The 15,118-nt window shown below is 51.3% G+C and overlaps 1 protein-coding gene across 6 annotated transcripts; it reads left to right on the top strand.

The window, feature by feature from the left end:
• The first annotated feature begins 785 nt into the window (after positions 1-785).
• LOC133153897 (2-oxoglutarate dehydrogenase complex component E1) lies at positions 786-13,749 on the top strand. 6 transcript variants are annotated; one of them, XM_061278142.1, is made up of 24 exons: positions 786-905; positions 1,888-2,276; positions 3,272-3,448; positions 4,991-5,080; positions 5,374-5,476; positions 6,409-6,447; positions 8,010-8,125; positions 8,499-8,653; positions 8,730-8,876; positions 9,021-9,111; positions 9,183-9,362; positions 9,426-9,554; positions 10,173-10,505; positions 10,757-10,859; positions 10,929-11,057; positions 11,226-11,376; positions 11,550-11,677; positions 11,751-11,929; positions 12,041-12,112; positions 12,186-12,311; positions 12,383-12,455; positions 12,532-12,695; positions 12,885-13,039; positions 13,111-13,749. In XM_061278142.1, the coding sequence occupies exons 2-24, from the start codon at positions 2,052-2,054 to the stop codon at positions 13,229-13,231; spliced, it is 3,186 nt and encodes a 1,061-aa protein (XP_061134126.1). In that variant the 5' UTR covers positions 786-905; positions 1,888-2,051; the 3' UTR covers positions 13,232-13,749. The 6 variants fall into 6 exon arrangements, with proteins under 6 accessions (XP_061134126.1, XP_061134129.1, XP_061134127.1 ...); XM_061278145.1 differs by lacking the exons at positions 786-905; positions 4,991-5,080; XM_061278143.1 differs by lacking the exons at positions 786-905; positions 6,409-6,447.
• Positions 13,750-15,118: the final 1,369 nt, after the last annotated feature.

Genomic DNA, 15,118 nt, shown 5'->3' with positions numbered 1-15,118 from the left:
AACTTTCTGCTGTGCCACTTTGCTTCCACTTATCAACCCGGATGCTGCGTTTTTATTTGATTGACTTTGAATATGCTTTTTAAAACTCAAGGGACTGCCTGGGTGTGAATCAAATATTTGTATGTGTGTACATCGAGGTGTGAAAGCATAATTGTGTTTTTATCCCCCACAGCTGATGATTTGAAAATAGTGTGTTCAGGGCAATTTCAGCTTATTAAAATGTTTGCCATTTATCTGAGATGGAAATGTTCGACTTGATCGTGGTTGGATTTGTGATTTCAATCAGCAATGTTTTCTCTGATCCAGCTAGCTTAAACTTTCTCTCGCTATGGTCACTATATGTGTAGTACTAATCTAACTAATCTTTCAATTCATATTTAAGAAAGATTGGAATATAATTAAAAAGTGACTAGTCGCGACTGTTGATGCAGAGTCCAACAATCAAATGCAACACAATTTGAAAGAAAAACAAAAAAAAGGGGGGGGGGAATAATTCCTCAGATAACATACTTTCTCAGTACAGTTCAAAGTTTTCCCCTCATGTTACCCACACACCGTCAATGCTGGAATCGAACTCGGTGACGACACCCGTACTGCGCGTCGTGACGTCATCAACATAAAGTACTACAGTATATTTCATTCATTTGTATTGTATATGTGTGCTATGATACAGCATTACGCAGTCTTAATCGCCATTACATTACATTTGGATAACAAAAAAATAATAATAACGTAGTCGGTAGTGCGCTTGAGTGCGTCATGACGTCACCATCACGCCACTTCCGGTTGGGCCTCACTTCCAGGCTTGCCGGGACCTCTGTCGAGCTGTCATTCACAATCCGGGAGCGTCGAAGGGCGTCCGGGCAGCCGGCAGACAAGCAAGGCTCTCCTCTTTGTTTCTCGGGGTGAGTAAGCCGGCTCACTGGCCACCGAGAGCACTTGACAAACCCGAGCCCGCTTGCAGGCTGCTTTTTACTAGGCAAATATTTGTGGAATTTGAGTACGACAAAGCCCGAGTGACTCGTTAGCCGAACATGTTAGCCAGTTAGCAAGCGCGCTATCGACGGAGAAGCAACCTTGGCACTGCACTAAAACGTGACTTTTAATGCTACCGGTGCTTGCAAATGAGCGTGTTTATGTGCCAACCTCGGGTCTTTTTGTGTACTGGGCGCAATCTTGCTGTACCGGCTCGCACAGTGTTGACCCCCGGCAACCACGAAAAAAAACGAAGTCAAAAGTAGTAGCTAGCAAGCAAATTATATAAGCGGTTAGCTACCATGCTAGTCACGCGGCCATCCAAGTGTTTTTAAGCGACATTGTGAACGTGTTATTCGTTTGCTTTGTGTCACCCTTGCTGCGTGTTGAACATTGTTTTCGCAAGAAGGCTTGCTCGGATTGACTATTTGGGGAAACGACCCAATGTCGACGATGATCGACATGCGCCCCGCTCAATTAAAAACGAGCAGAGTCTATTTTTAGGCGGGATTTCGACACGCCGGCCAATTGGGAGCGCAGAGATTGTTGGAGGGCGGGGCTAGAGGAGGAACAAGGTCAAAATCTTGTTCCGTCAGCTTCTCTTCGAACGTTGGTCTATTCCAAAGTTAGCTGCTGAATGGACGGAGTATTTCAAATCCAAACGACAAACCATTTTGACAACACATTTTGCGTCATTTAGTTTAACTCATGACATGATATTTCACAATTTATTTGGGATAGGTGCACTGAGTGCCATTGGCTGGGAAAAAAAAGAACCATCATAACCATCTGTTTGCTTGCAACAGGCCAAAAGGTGCAGAATGTCCAAGACGCTCATGTGGCATTTTTGTCCTGGTCTCAATTGTAAATTAGAGTAAAACTGTGAAAATCAGCTGTGCTTTTTTCCCCCAGGATCTGATTGGAGGAAAGGCCCAGTGGAAAGTTGCCGTCCACCTTGAGGACGCCTGGTCTGTTTTTTGTTTTTTTACTGTCGGATCGAACGCCATCGTTGTCAACTTCACCGTCACTGCTGTTGCCGCCACGTGTGCGCCAGCTTCAGGAGGACTGCAGGAGCAATGCTTCGTTTAAGGACTTGCGCGGCGCGCTTGCGCCCGCTCGGCGCCTCTCAGGCGGCTCGGACCGCAGGCCCGCGGCGGCCCGCGGCAGGCGCTATGACATCTGGGCCCGTAAGGTGCTACGCGGCGCCCGTGGCTTCAGAACCCTTCCTGAACGGGACCAGTTCCAACTATGTGGAGGAGATGTACTTTGCCTGGCTGGAGAACCCTAAGAGTGTTCACAAGGTGAGCCGCACCAACAAGTCACGGAAATAAGCCATCATAAAATCTTTGCGCGGCCAATGAGGTGAATTCACCTTTGAACATCCTCACCAGCGCAACGCTCGAGAGCTTAAGAAAAGGCTCACGCTCACTTGGCTGACGGCCGTCCAAGTGTTGGCGCTTGTCCGCCGTGCCTCTTTTACTAGTGGTGTGCTTTTGCAGCTGGTTTTGGTTTTCTCTGTGGCCGGAGTCATTTTGACAAAGATTGATGAGGACAGCCGAGGTGTTTTTTGTTTTTTTTTGGGTTGGGCTCCGCAACAACAGGATGAGGAATCTCGGGGCGTGTTTGCGAATGTTGACGACAAGCAAAGTGAAAGCCAATGCTATCCGCTGGCTTATGTGGCGCGGCCCCACAGATGACTCCTTTCATTCTTCCCTCAGTAGAAACGGGAAGTCTGAGTCGCGCTGAAGGAGGCTCCACCCTTTGGAAATGTTGCTCAGTGCGACTCTAGTCTAGTCTCGTTCTTCATTCTTTTGACCACTAGGTGCTAAGCGCTAGCAGCTAACCGGCACGTGTCGAGTAGTGGGCAATATTTGCCTCCGAAGAATGACCACCGTGTTCTCCATCCTCCAACTCCACCTCTTTTTCATCAGCTGCACGATATTGCAAAAACCTGCAATTTGGCTGTTGAATATCGCAAGATCTACCTATCTAATGAAAGATGGACATTTTTTCCATGCTGAAAAATAAGCAAGCTCAATGTATCCCTGGGTAATTAATTGGAATTAACCGTAAAAATGTTCAACTGTTGTATGGCGATGCACATTTAGGTTGACATCCCACTAGTGAGATTAAGATGAAAGCTTACGTAAGAAAAGATAATGGCATGTCTTTGCAATGTGCATATTGCATGGCTCAATATCGCCATCTCGACTTTATTTTTTTTGCTCGTTCCTCCTTTCTGGCACTCGAAGGACTTTTTTTTTTGAGCGCCTCTTGTCTCCTTGTTCCCGTCTAGTCATGGGATGTGTTTTTCCGCAACGCTAACGCCGGCGCCCCGCCTGGGGCCGCCTACCAGTCCCCTCTGGGCCTGTCGGTCGCCCCTCAGCTCTCCTCCCTGGTGGGAGCCCGGCCCAACGTGGAGAAGCTGGTGGAGGACCACCTAGCCGTGCAGTCCCTCATCCGTGCCTATCAGGTACTCCACTTTGATTTGTTCTCGTTCATCTGGCTTTTACTGTTTTTTTTTGCATCCTATTTGTAGTTTAACCCGTGATTGAATCAAATACTTGTTGAACTATGAATGAATATGTGGAGAATCTTTGCTTTAAAATGAATCCACTCGTGAATGGAAAACAATGAATACATGTCATTTTCATGATTATTAATAATATACTTTTGTGATTAACTATAGCTATTAAAGTAGTATTTCATCAAATACAAATATTTGTTTAAAACCTAACTCATTCTGATATTGTTCGTATTCAATAAGTTTTCAAATTGGCTATGACACTGTCGCAATGGCCCGGGACTGAGCCCCGTGACCTCCCTCGGACGCGGGCGGTCTCTCCCGGGATGCGCCTCACGCACAGGTGAAGAAGTTCTCGAGTCAGAATCCCCGTGATTGGCAAGCCTTCAATGGGATCGTTTGGGGAGGGGGCGCCGCCTCCGTCTCACGCCGTGGCTGAAAAACAAGGGTTTGCCACAAAACCAGGGTTCCTTTGTCGCTATATTTGGCCTCTTTCGCGATCCATTCAGCGACTTTCTTAAATAAATAAAAATAGTGACGAGCCACAATTCCAGTCACCAGCAATTTAAAATCGAAATTGGTTTGGATTTTCCCTGATGAAGGCAGAAGTTATTCACCAAGCGGCTACCTCCCATTTACACTGAATTAGCACAGCGGTGATTGGCAGTGTGCTATGCTGGCTCCCTCTAGCGGTGTGTAAATGAATAATATTTCCCTCTTTTGCCTTTTTTTTTTTTACTTACAGATTGTAGTATCATATATAATATGTATGTATGTATGTATGTATGTGTTTGTAAACGCGCGTGTGTGTTGTACTATTTGGGCTTTATTATCGTTCAACCTGTGGTGGCATTTTTCCATCAGATAATTTCTTTTGCTTGCGAGAATTAACTGCAAGTCTATCAAGTAATAATGTGGGCTTGATTGCGAAAAAGACTGATGATCTTTTTCCTTGTAATATTACATTTCTATGAATGTTTATTATTTTAATGTTGCTCATTATAGTGGTACTTGCAATTATATTTTTGGGTCGTACTCGGTCGAAGAAGCACCTCTAAAGCAGATCTGTGAACATCGCGCATGCAGTAGAAGGCCACCCAAGCATCCCGACGTTAGCTACTTAGTCTGACAAGTTTACATTCGCTAGATGGTTCCCAAGTACAAGGCAACCAAATGCACAGCCAGCAAAAACTAATTTGGCTTAGCTTCTACAAGTGGAGCTGGTTGAGTCTTCGTTTAAAAATGTCACAGGTCCAGCCGGCCAAGCTTCCAAATCCAATCAGCTGTGTCGGAAATAGACAAGGGGGAGGTGTTATGTACATTATGCCCGCTGTGATGTCACCGCTGGGCTAAGTTCCAAATGGCTCGCTTTCGAGCATTTCAATGCCCTTTTCCGCAAAACGGCCAACCAAAATGAGTTGGAATGAAACCTTTAGAGGTTCCAGTGTAACTGTTGTGTGTGCACTTGGACGCGTGTGTGTCTGTGTGTAGGTGATGGGTCATCACAATGCCCATTTGGACCCGCTGGGCATCAGCTGTGTGAATTTTGATGACGCTCCCGTCAATAGTGGCTTCCAGGATGTCGGTGAGCAAAAGACGAAAGCGCTTGGTGCTCGTTGTGTTAATGTGGCTTTGCCGTCCCACCCACCCTCCCACCTACCCACTCTCCTCTTCCTCTTGCTTCTCTTCCTCGTCTTGGTTGTTTTTGCTTGTTTTGCCGCCGTGTTCCCTCCTGCACAACCTCCTGTTTGCTTTCCCCTCTCCTCCTTGTACTCATCAACGCGTTTCCTTACTTGGCTTCACTGTCCTCCGTCCTGGTCCTCCTCCTCCTATTCCTCCTGTCCCGGGTGGGCTCTGTCCTCGTTCCCCTGTAGATTCGCGGTCACCAGGTGGCCCAGTTGGACCCGCTCGGCATCATGGACGCTGATCTGGACTCGTGCGTGCCCACTGACATTATCACGTCCTCCGACAAGCTGGGTGAGGAACCGGAACGGCTCCGCAGACTGCCTCTGCTCTGCCTCGCTTGGCGGCCTCAACACCTCTCCAATGCTCAACCCCGTCCTCCTCCCAATTTCACCCTTTTTTTCCCCCCCCCGCTCAGTCGCTTCCAAAACCTTCTTGATCTTCAGGAGTACCTTTCATCTCCTTACCGTGGTTGTAAACTTAGAAAGCAGCAAGGTCCGGAACGTTTGGAGCCAGCAGGTGTCTTGTGAGAGTCTCAAAGTCCACAGTGTGCTTTTTTAGAGGAGCCAAAAGTCTTGCTGCTGCTTGCCACCAACGGTTTTAGCAATGTCACCGTTGGGCCTCCATTCCAGCTGTGCGGCAGCGAGGAGAACCGCTCTCTTACTGCTGAACATGTTGGTTGTGGTTGATGACAAACAAGATGATTGGTGAAGTGGCTTCTAAGTCAAGGCTTCTTCCAAAAGTTTGGGGCCCCTCATAATGCGTAGCATTGTGGAACAACAATCCAAAGCGAGCCCCAGCAAGCGAGCGAGTGGGAACCGGTCACATCACATGAAAGCAGTTCACCAGACATCTTCCATGGGAATGACCAAAAGCTCCGCAGCGTCTGGCTATTTGTCGCCGGCTGCTGTCTCCTCAAGGACCTGGGTTTAAGAACCGCCTCTTGAAGTCCGTTGTCGTCATGCCGCAGTGTGTTGCCTCGCGTGACTAACCACTAATTAGCTTTAGCCTCGCTTAGCTTACCTGCTGAGGGTGAACGGGACTTAGCCCCTCGCTGACTTAGGCATGGTGGCCGTCCCGGGAGGCGACATCACCGGCGTCCGGCACCCTTTGTGAGCTGCTGAGCTAGCTGCTGCTACTTTGGTAGCTGTCGGTTGCGGTGTGGAAGCAGGTTGTAGGTGACTAACCTTTGCGGATCTTTCCTCCCTGTGCTCTGCCCCGCCCAGACGCAGTCAAGGATCGGCTGACACTCCTCACGGTCGGAGGTACGAAAAGCAGCGCTGGTGTAGCGTAGCGTTGCTAGTTTGTGTGCGCACCACGCACAGTTGTTTGCCGTTTTCTCCATAGCAGCTGAAAGTCATTCTTGCAGTACACACACACACACCCCAACCACTTCATTAGGTACTGCACACGTCGAATCGGGTCCAACGGTGTTAAAGTGGTTCCCATCTTGCTGTGTTGTGTGTTCTGCCGTGCGTGTAATTGGCCTGGTTAGCTTCTAGCTGCTACTGCTGAGTGTGTGTTGCGTGTTGAGCTGAGATTGAAGGTGAGACGGCGGTCAGGCGCGAGCAGTAGGTGTTTGGAACATGTCCGATCCCAGCGGGAGTCGATGGCAATCCATCCATAAGGTGAGCCCAATGGAGGCTGCGCCGCTCATGTGGAACCTCTGTGGTTTTTGGGAGGAAGGCTCTGAACCGTTCCGGCTTCGCAGCTTGTCCGGGCCGTCAAGAGGGAGAGCATCCAAAGCCTTCCCTCCTTTCAGTTGCCCGACAGCCACGCACAACTAAATAATTGTTTCCCCAATGACATTTTTTTCTCACCCATATGTCTTCCGCGGCACACAGATCGCTCTTCACCATCACCCGGATAAATATCAGTAGCCCGACTGCCGTTAACTCGATACTGCCTAACTGCTGGCTAGTACTAAACTCCACCTAACGACGATTGGCCAGCCACCACCTGGCCTCCGAAACCCATCACTTAGCTCACCGCCACCTAGCGGCGCCGTCAGCAGCGCGACGACCTCCTCATCCTCGTCATATTTGACGTTGTGCCCCTTTCCGCTGGCGCTTTGGCTCCCCCCCCGCTCTGCGAGTGATCGGGTGGGTCCATCAGAAAAGCGCATAGCTTAAGCATGCCGCCGACTGGGCCCTCTTTTGATTACCCTGGACTTCTGATGTCGTTTTCACTTACTTGGCATGAAATGGCGCCTTAAGAATATATCGCTGAGCTGCTTCCCGTGGCCTCAACTCATCCAAAGTGGTGCTTCTGCGGCTTAACCTCCTGCTCCCCTCACTTCCTGGACAGCTGTCACTCAAGCGCCACCTTAGCTGCGGCTGATGCGCCGCCGGACAGCCTGCCTGTTAAGCGACGGGTGCTTCACTCAGCTCAGCCGAGGTGAACTCGTGTCCTCTCTCTGCAATGGGATGGAACAGCCGCTACCTTGGGTGCTCACCGAAGCTACCCAAGTGTCACCTGTCTTTCAGCCCCCCCCTCCTCCGTCCGTGCTGGTCTTTTCTGTCCTGTGTCGTGGCTTTGGAGACCGTCAGTACAAGCGCGTCGTGTCCGACCGCGGTGGTGTGGCATTTGCATGCAGGACGTCGCGTCCTCCCTCCCCGGGATGTGATGTCGTCTTCAGCGACCGGTCAAAGTCGCGCGCCGCTGATGATTGAAGGAAGCGAGGGTGCCGGACGACAAATTAAGGTCGATGAACTTGGAGCGGCGACTGTTCCGCTGTCCGGGCTGTTTTCGCCTTCAGACATCAGTGGCGCTTCTGTTGACCTCTTTGGCACACTCTTCACCTGCCACTCTGTCTCCTGCTGCGTAGGCTTCTACGGCCTGGACGAGTCAGATCTGGAGAAGGTCTTCAGGCTTCCCACCACCACCTTCATCGGAGGATCCGAGAGCGCTCTGCCCTTGAAGGAGATCATCCGACGACTGGAGGTACGTACGCAAAGTGTTCACGCTAGCACAGCGTCACAGTGATTGCGATGTCCCAATCAAATGACGAGGTCAAGGTGGGGCACAACTCCGTGTCTTCCTCGCAGACACGTTTTTAGAAAAGATCTTCCGACCAGACATAGGATCGACTTTGTCAATCAAACTCACTCTGGCAGAATTGTGATGTCGCTATGTCGCTCGCTCGCAGCCATGTTTTCAGAGATGGATCGCAAACAAATGATTGACTGGCTTCATTTCTGTGATTGGGACGTCGCAGCCGTTTTTGCGCGTCATTTGCCCATGGGTGTTTGAGTCGAAGCCTGGTGGCGGCTCTTTCGAAAGCCCCTTTTGATGCGCAGCGCGTCAACCTTCCCAGATGGCGTACTGTCAGCACATTGGTGTGGAGTTCATGTTCATCAACGACCTGGAGCAGTGTCAGTGGATCCGGCAAAAGTTTGAGACGCCGGGCGTCATGCAGTTCAGCCTGGAGGAGAAAAGAACTCTGCTGGCCCGTATGGTGCGGTCCACCAGGTAGCGCCCAAAGAGTAAAAAAAAAAAACGCCGCGAGCAAGGACGCGCGTCGACTGGTCGTGCGTGTGCGGCGCAGGTTCGAGGAGTTCCTGCAGAAGAAGTGGTCGGCCGAGAAGCGCTTCGGCCTGGAGGGATGCGAGTCTCTCATCCCGGCTCTCAAGACCATCATTGACATGTCGTCTGGGAGCGGGGTGGAGTACGTCATCATGGGCATGCCTCATAGGTAACCAACGCACTGAAGAGAGAGAGAGAGAGAGAGAGAGAGAGAGAATTTCTGCCTTTGGTGCAATGTTGGATTTTGGGATAATTCGTCTCAATCGATCTGGCGCGCACTGAAATGATGTTTTTGTCGTCTTCCGTCGGCCAGGGGCCGTCTTAACGTTTTGGCCAACGTGATCCGTAAAGAACTGGAGCAGATCTTTTGTCAGTTTGACTCTAAGCTGGAAGCGGCAGACGAGGTAGCAAGGTCTTGGCTTCTGTCCGGCGCCCGCTGCAGTTGCGCTCGCCTCCTGAGGGTTTCTGTCCTCAGGGTTCCGGGGACGTCAAGTACCACCTGGGCATGTACCACCGCAGGATCAACCGCGTGACCGACCGCAACATCACCTTGTCCCTCGTGGCCAACCCCTCGCACCTGGAGGCGGCTGACCCGGTGGTGCAGGGGAAGACAAAGGCCGAGCAGTTTTATTGCGGGGATGACGACGGCAACCGGGTGAGTTGCGCCTGACCGGCCGGACCGCCACCCGGATCCTGACGCTGGGCGCCCTGCGTTCAGGTGATGTCCATCCTCATCCACGGAGACGCCGCCTTCGCCGGTCAGGGCATCGTGTACGAGACCTTCCATCTGTCTGACCTGCCGTCCTACACCACGCACGGCACCGTGCATGTGGTGGTCAACAACCAGGTAAGGCCCACCACCAGACGAACTGGCACTTGGTGTGGAGAAACAAAATGAAGCCTAAATAAATCTATACATGCTGTATCTTAACCCTTGACCCCTTCTGGATTGCTATGAATTTTGGAGGAGAGAATTTGTCAGGATAAAATTCCAATTCATTGATTCATTAATCTTTTTTTTTTCCTCCCAGAAAAGTCCCATGCCAATACTTTGTCCTCAAATGTATAACGTGCCAGTAGAGCGAAAACTCAGCAAACGTTGGCCGTTTTGGCAGGGGGCAGGAATGTTGGAACAATATTGCTTATGGATAAAATCTAAAATATAGTGATGGGAAAATTGAGCTTCAGGTTTGCTCCATGAACCAGGTGCTGTATTATTTGGACTCCTCTCGATGCTGAAAATCACAATGGCGTGCCAATTTTGAAACCTCATACCAACAGCGCCCTCTAGAGGATTTAAAACGAAGAAATACAACAACTGGTTCTTGACTTAAATTTGAAGCTTCATTTTTCCCTGTCACTCTGGGGAAAAAAAGAAAGTTTTAAGAGCTGATATCGAGCCGCAGAGTCAGGAAGAGGACATTTTCATTTTCACAAAGTGACTTGTAAATCAACCCTTGCCTAGATCGGCTTCACCACGGACCCGCGCATGGCTCGCTCGTCACCGTACCCGACGGACGTGGCGCGCGTGGTCAACGCTCCCATCTTTCACGTCAACGCCGACGACCCGGAGGCGGTCATCTACGTGTGCAAGGTGGCGGCAGAGTGGCGGGCCACCTTCCACAAGGATGTGGTGGTGGACCTAGTGTGCTACCGGCGCATGGGCCACAACGAGATGGACGAGCCCATGTTCACGCAGCCGCTCATGTACAAGCAAATCAAGAAGCAGAAACCCGTCCTGCTCAAATACGCTGAGAAGCTCATCGCTGACGGAAGCGTGACCCGACAGGAGTACGAGGTACTGCCCGCCGCCTGTGGCCTCAGCAAAAGTATGCGGGCAGGGATGTAATTTGCTGGCTTTGGATCGACGTGGCTAGCTCGGGCTACAAAAAGTGGGCCTCCCTCTGATATGGCATTGACGGCGCAGACAATAGTGAGCGGACCTCCCGCCATGATGGGATGGAACGAGCCATTTGCAATTTGGCTGCCGCTCCTGTTGTCCTATTCTCACAGCCGAAGCCTGTCGAGTCATTGCTGACCTGTGCGCAGGAGGAGATCGCCAAGTACGACAAGATCTGCGAGGAGGCTCACGCTCGCTCCAAGGATGAGAAGATCCTACACATCAAGCACTGGCTGGACTCACCGTGGCCCGGTACGCGGCAGGGAGCGCTCTGATGTCGTCTGAGGCCATGTCAATAGCCGCTTGTTCGTTTGCTTGCAGGTTTTTTCACGCTCGATGGCCAGCCCAAGTCCATGAGCTGCCCCTCCACCGGATTGACCGAGGAGAACCTCAACCACATCGGACAAGTGGCCTCTTCTGTCCCCGTGGAGGACTTCACCATCCATGGAGGTCGCGTCGCGTCTCAACCGCACGGCCGCACTTTCCCCTCAGCTTTGGTTAACAGCTCACAAGAGCGTTAACTCAACAGAGTATCCGTCCATGGCTAACGTCTCCCTAAGCTCTCCGTCTGTAACCGTCTGCCCATCTCATCTAACCGGCGTGACGTGCGCTGTGCAGGTCTGAGCCGGATCCTGAAGGGTCGCGCGGCAATGGTCGGTCAGCGAACGGTGGACTGGGCCCTGGGGGAGTACATGGCCTTCGGCTCTCTGCTGAAGGAAGGCATCCACGTGCGCCTTTCGGGCCAGGACGTGGAGCGGGGCACCTTCAGGTGGGTCGCCGGTCGTGTCCACATCCAGGCGCTTGAGCTGCTGTCCGCACGCTGCTACCGCACGCTCCCAAGTTGGACTTTGCCTTCGCACCCCTGGTGCTTTTGACCAAATCTTGTGAATTTTTCCCGAGTTGTGTTCACTCTTGAGCCTGTGTGTACCTGCGTTTTTGCAGCCACCGTCATCACGTCCTCCATGATCAGAACGTGGACAAAAGAATCTGCATCCCCATGAACCACGTGGCCCCAGACCAGGCGCCCTACACCGTCTGCAACAGCTCCCTGTCAGAGTACGGTGTCCTGGGTGAGTCCCCGTTTGCCCGCCACGGCCCCGCCTCCCCCCTACCCCTGAGTGACTCAAGCTTGCTGGTATTCAGGCTTCGAGCTGGGATTCGCCATGGCCAGCCCCAACGCACTGATTCTGTGGGAGGCGCAGTTTGGCGACTTCCACAACACGGCGCAGTGCATCATCGACCAGTTCATTTGCCCCGGCCAGGCCAAGTGGGTCCGGCAGAACGGCATCGTGCTGCTGCTGCCGCACGGCATGGAGGGCATGGTCAGTGCAGCGCCTTGTGTGTGTGTTTGCGCGCGCGTGAGAGAGAATGATGGCTGAGCGGCGTGAACCTGGTGATGGTCTCTTTGTCTCTCTCGTGACGTCCTACTTCAGGGTCCCGAACATTCTTCGGCTCGCCCGGAGAGGTTCCTCCAGATGTGCAACGACGACCCCGACATCATGCCTGTAAGAAATCGTGATGGCGCCTCGGCTCGCCTGCGTGTCCTCTTGTTGTCCAACGGTGCGCTCCGCTCCCCAGACGCTGAGCGACGACTTTGCCGTGCGTCAGTTGTATGACTGCAATTGGATTGTGGTCAACTGCTCCAATCCGGCCAATTATTTCCACGTCATCCGCCGGCAGATCCTGCTGCCCTTCAGGAAGCCGGTAAGACGCAAGCGTGTGTGTGACTCAGGGAGGTTGGCCGCCAACTTGACATCTCTTCTTTGCGTCCTTAGCTGATTGTGTTCACTCCCAAGTCGTTGCTGCGCCACCCAGAAGCCAGGTCCAGTTTTGACGAGATGCTGCCAGGTTTGCTCTCGCACGCACACACACACACACACACACACATGCACGCTTGTATAACCTTCGTCATTTGCTCCGGAAGGAAGCGAGTTCAAGAGGTTGATCCCCGAGGAGGGCGTGGCAGCCCAGCGTCCCGAGGAGGTCAAGAGGTTAATCTTCTGCACGGGCAAAGTTTACTACGAGCTCACCAAGGAGAGGAAGAACCGCGACATGGAAGCCACGGTCGCCATAGCGCGCATCGAGCAGGTAATTGGGAGAGCAATCGTCCGGCTGGCTTTTGGAAGGCAGCTTCTCGCTGCACCTTTTTCAGGCTACAAGCCGGAACCCCTGGACAAAGTCACGTGACACTTTAGTGGCGTTTAGCAGTTGAATCATCTTGTGTTGGTGTTGAAAGTGGACTCGCCGTTGATGACCTTGCCTGTGCCGTACGTCCAGTTGTCTCCGTTCCCGTTCGACCAAGTGGAGGCGGAGTCGAAGCGCTTTGCTAACGCCGACCTGGTGTGGTGCCAGGAGGAGCACAAGAACCAAGGCTACTACGACTACGTCAAACCTCGCATCAGGACCACCATCCAGAGAGCCAAGCCCGTCTGGTCAGTGCAGCCTGCCCGACCCCCTTATCTTGTTTGTTTGCCTAACACCTCCTCTCCCCTCTGTCTGTTAGGTACGCCGGTCGCGGCCCCGCTGCTGCGCCAGCTACGGGTAACAAGAACACTCACCTTCTGGAGCTACGCCGTTTGTTGGACAGCGCCTTTGGTCTGGACGCCTTTCAGGACCAGCAGTAGACTTCATGTGTTCCCACAGCGGATGGAATGGACCCTAACACCTGACCCCCGCATTACCCCCCCCCACACACACACATACCCACACACACCCAAAGAGCAAAACTCCAAACTGTTGATTTTCTTTTTTCTCTGACTTTGCCAATCAGAAGTCACTTTCAGCGTATGGATGGGTTTTCCCAGCAGTGCCCCCCCCCCCCCTTCTAGGCTTTTCTGAACAAGTTGTTAGGCTTTTTTGTGGTCGCCTCGAAACAAACATACGTTTGGTTTGATCAAAAATGGCAAAGAAACCAACCGGCGACTTTTGCTTTCTTTTCCACATTGTTAGCTGCGCAGCTGTTTGGCCTTCAGCTTGGCAATGCTGGAGATTGTTTTTGCGGCGAGCGGCGGTGCCAAAGGAGAGTTGAGCTTTGACGTGAACGACAAGAAAAGATCATGTATTTATTTTCCTAGAGGGGAGCCGCCAAGTTCTCTTCATCGCTTCTCTTCATTTAATAAAGATTTCTTTATGTACTCCACAAGGCGTCTTTACACTTTTGTTTAAAACGACGTTGGTCCCAGCTGCACAGCATGTCGAGAAAACCAAAGTCGAGCAGCCGGTCCCTGTCGGGGCCTTGTAGGGCTAGGCCTACCATCCAACTCTTTCATAAGCCTCTATTGATAATTATGAGGGCTTTTTTTTTCTTATCAATTCAAGAAACAAAAATAGCATTTTGAAAAGCTACTTTCCAAGGACGTGCTTGCAATAGCAACTTATGAATACGCCATAGAACATATTTTCTGTCGATGTTGATCACCAGTCCATGGCGATTCAAATTGCTTCTTGATTTGCATCAGGCGATTGCCTTGATGTTGCTCTTTGTTTCACAGCCACCCCGGGAGCGCGTCATTCTTTTTGCACTTTTGCTCCGGCCCGTTTGCCGCCATGATGGTTGCAAATCAAAGGAAAATGACTAGTCAAATTCAAATGTATTTCTCTAGCCCTTAATTACAAACACGTCTCAAAGGACTTAACATGGCCACAGTTGACAATTATTCTCGACATCCCCTGATGCACGAGGGCAAGGAAAAACTCACAAGACTCACGTTTGCCTTTCTAAACCAGCAAATTGTACACTGCCGCCTAAAGATCTAATCCCGGTGAACTGATCACAGTCAAGTCTGGCGCTTGCTCACGGTCGAACACATTTCTGCTCCCGCTCATCAAGCAAGCATATTCCAGATCGTTCGGAAGATATGTCCCAACAGGTGATTTGAAAAAGTGATGTTGGTGTCAATGTGTGTTCGTGACAAAACGTAGCCAGATTGTTGCTGTCGCATCATGAGAGCGAGTGGCGCGCCGAGATGGCAGACCCGAGATGGCAGCCCCGAAGATGGCAGCTGTGGGCAGCAGCGCAAGGCCCGAGGAGATGAGAAGAGATGACCGGAAAGGACGAAAATAGGCAGCGGTCGCTTCAGCAGACACTTTCTTTCAAGATCCTCATAAAAAAAAAAATCACTCGGCGGCAGCAGTGGGCCTATCTAGTGAGAGTCAACCAACCAGTGACTCAAAAAAAAAACACATGTGCCTTGTATTGGAAGGGCCAGAGGTTTTTGGAAGGCAATCGTGCAACTGTTTGGCAAAAAGTCACTGTGCCCTTTTTAGTTTTTAATTCAATGGAGAATACATATTAGCCTGCTGTATTCTACATGTCCACATTGCATCCTCTCCTTTCCCCTTTTGTTTTTGCAGGCCCGACCGGGCTTTTCCTAGAGCTGATCCCTAACCTTGCTGTGATCACTTGGCAGCAACTTTATTCAATTGACCATATTTACATGACCTTCACTTTGTTGTCATGTGCGGAGTCAATGTGCGGGTTTGAAGGGGTTCAAAGCAACCGAAGAAATGCT

The sequence above is a fragment of the Syngnathus typhle genome, linkage group LG5 (genome assembly GCF_033458585.1).
Source record: "Syngnathus typhle isolate RoL2023-S1 ecotype Sweden linkage group LG5, RoL_Styp_1.0, whole genome shotgun sequence".
In the NCBI taxonomy this organism is placed as follows: domain Eukaryota; kingdom Metazoa; phylum Chordata; class Actinopteri; order Syngnathiformes; family Syngnathidae; genus Syngnathus; species Syngnathus typhle.
Note: the sequence above shows the minus strand (reverse complement) of the source record. Positions and strands in the feature narration are given on the sequence as shown.

Bases quoted from the DNA above. Each gene is read 5' to 3' on its own strand.
- LOC133153897 (XM_061278142.1), top strand. From the start codon at position 2,052: ATGCTTCGTTTAAGGACTTGCGCGGCGCGCTTGCGCCCGCTCGGCGCC. The intron at 11,678-11,750 runs GTGAGTCCCCGT...GCTGGTATTCAG, and splicing joins GTCAGAGTACGGTGTCCTGG to GCTTCGAGCTGGGATTCGCC. The intron at 12,696-12,884 runs GTAATTGGGAGA...CCGTACGTCCAG, and splicing joins CCATAGCGCGCATCGAGCAG to TTGTCTCCGTTCCCGTTCGA.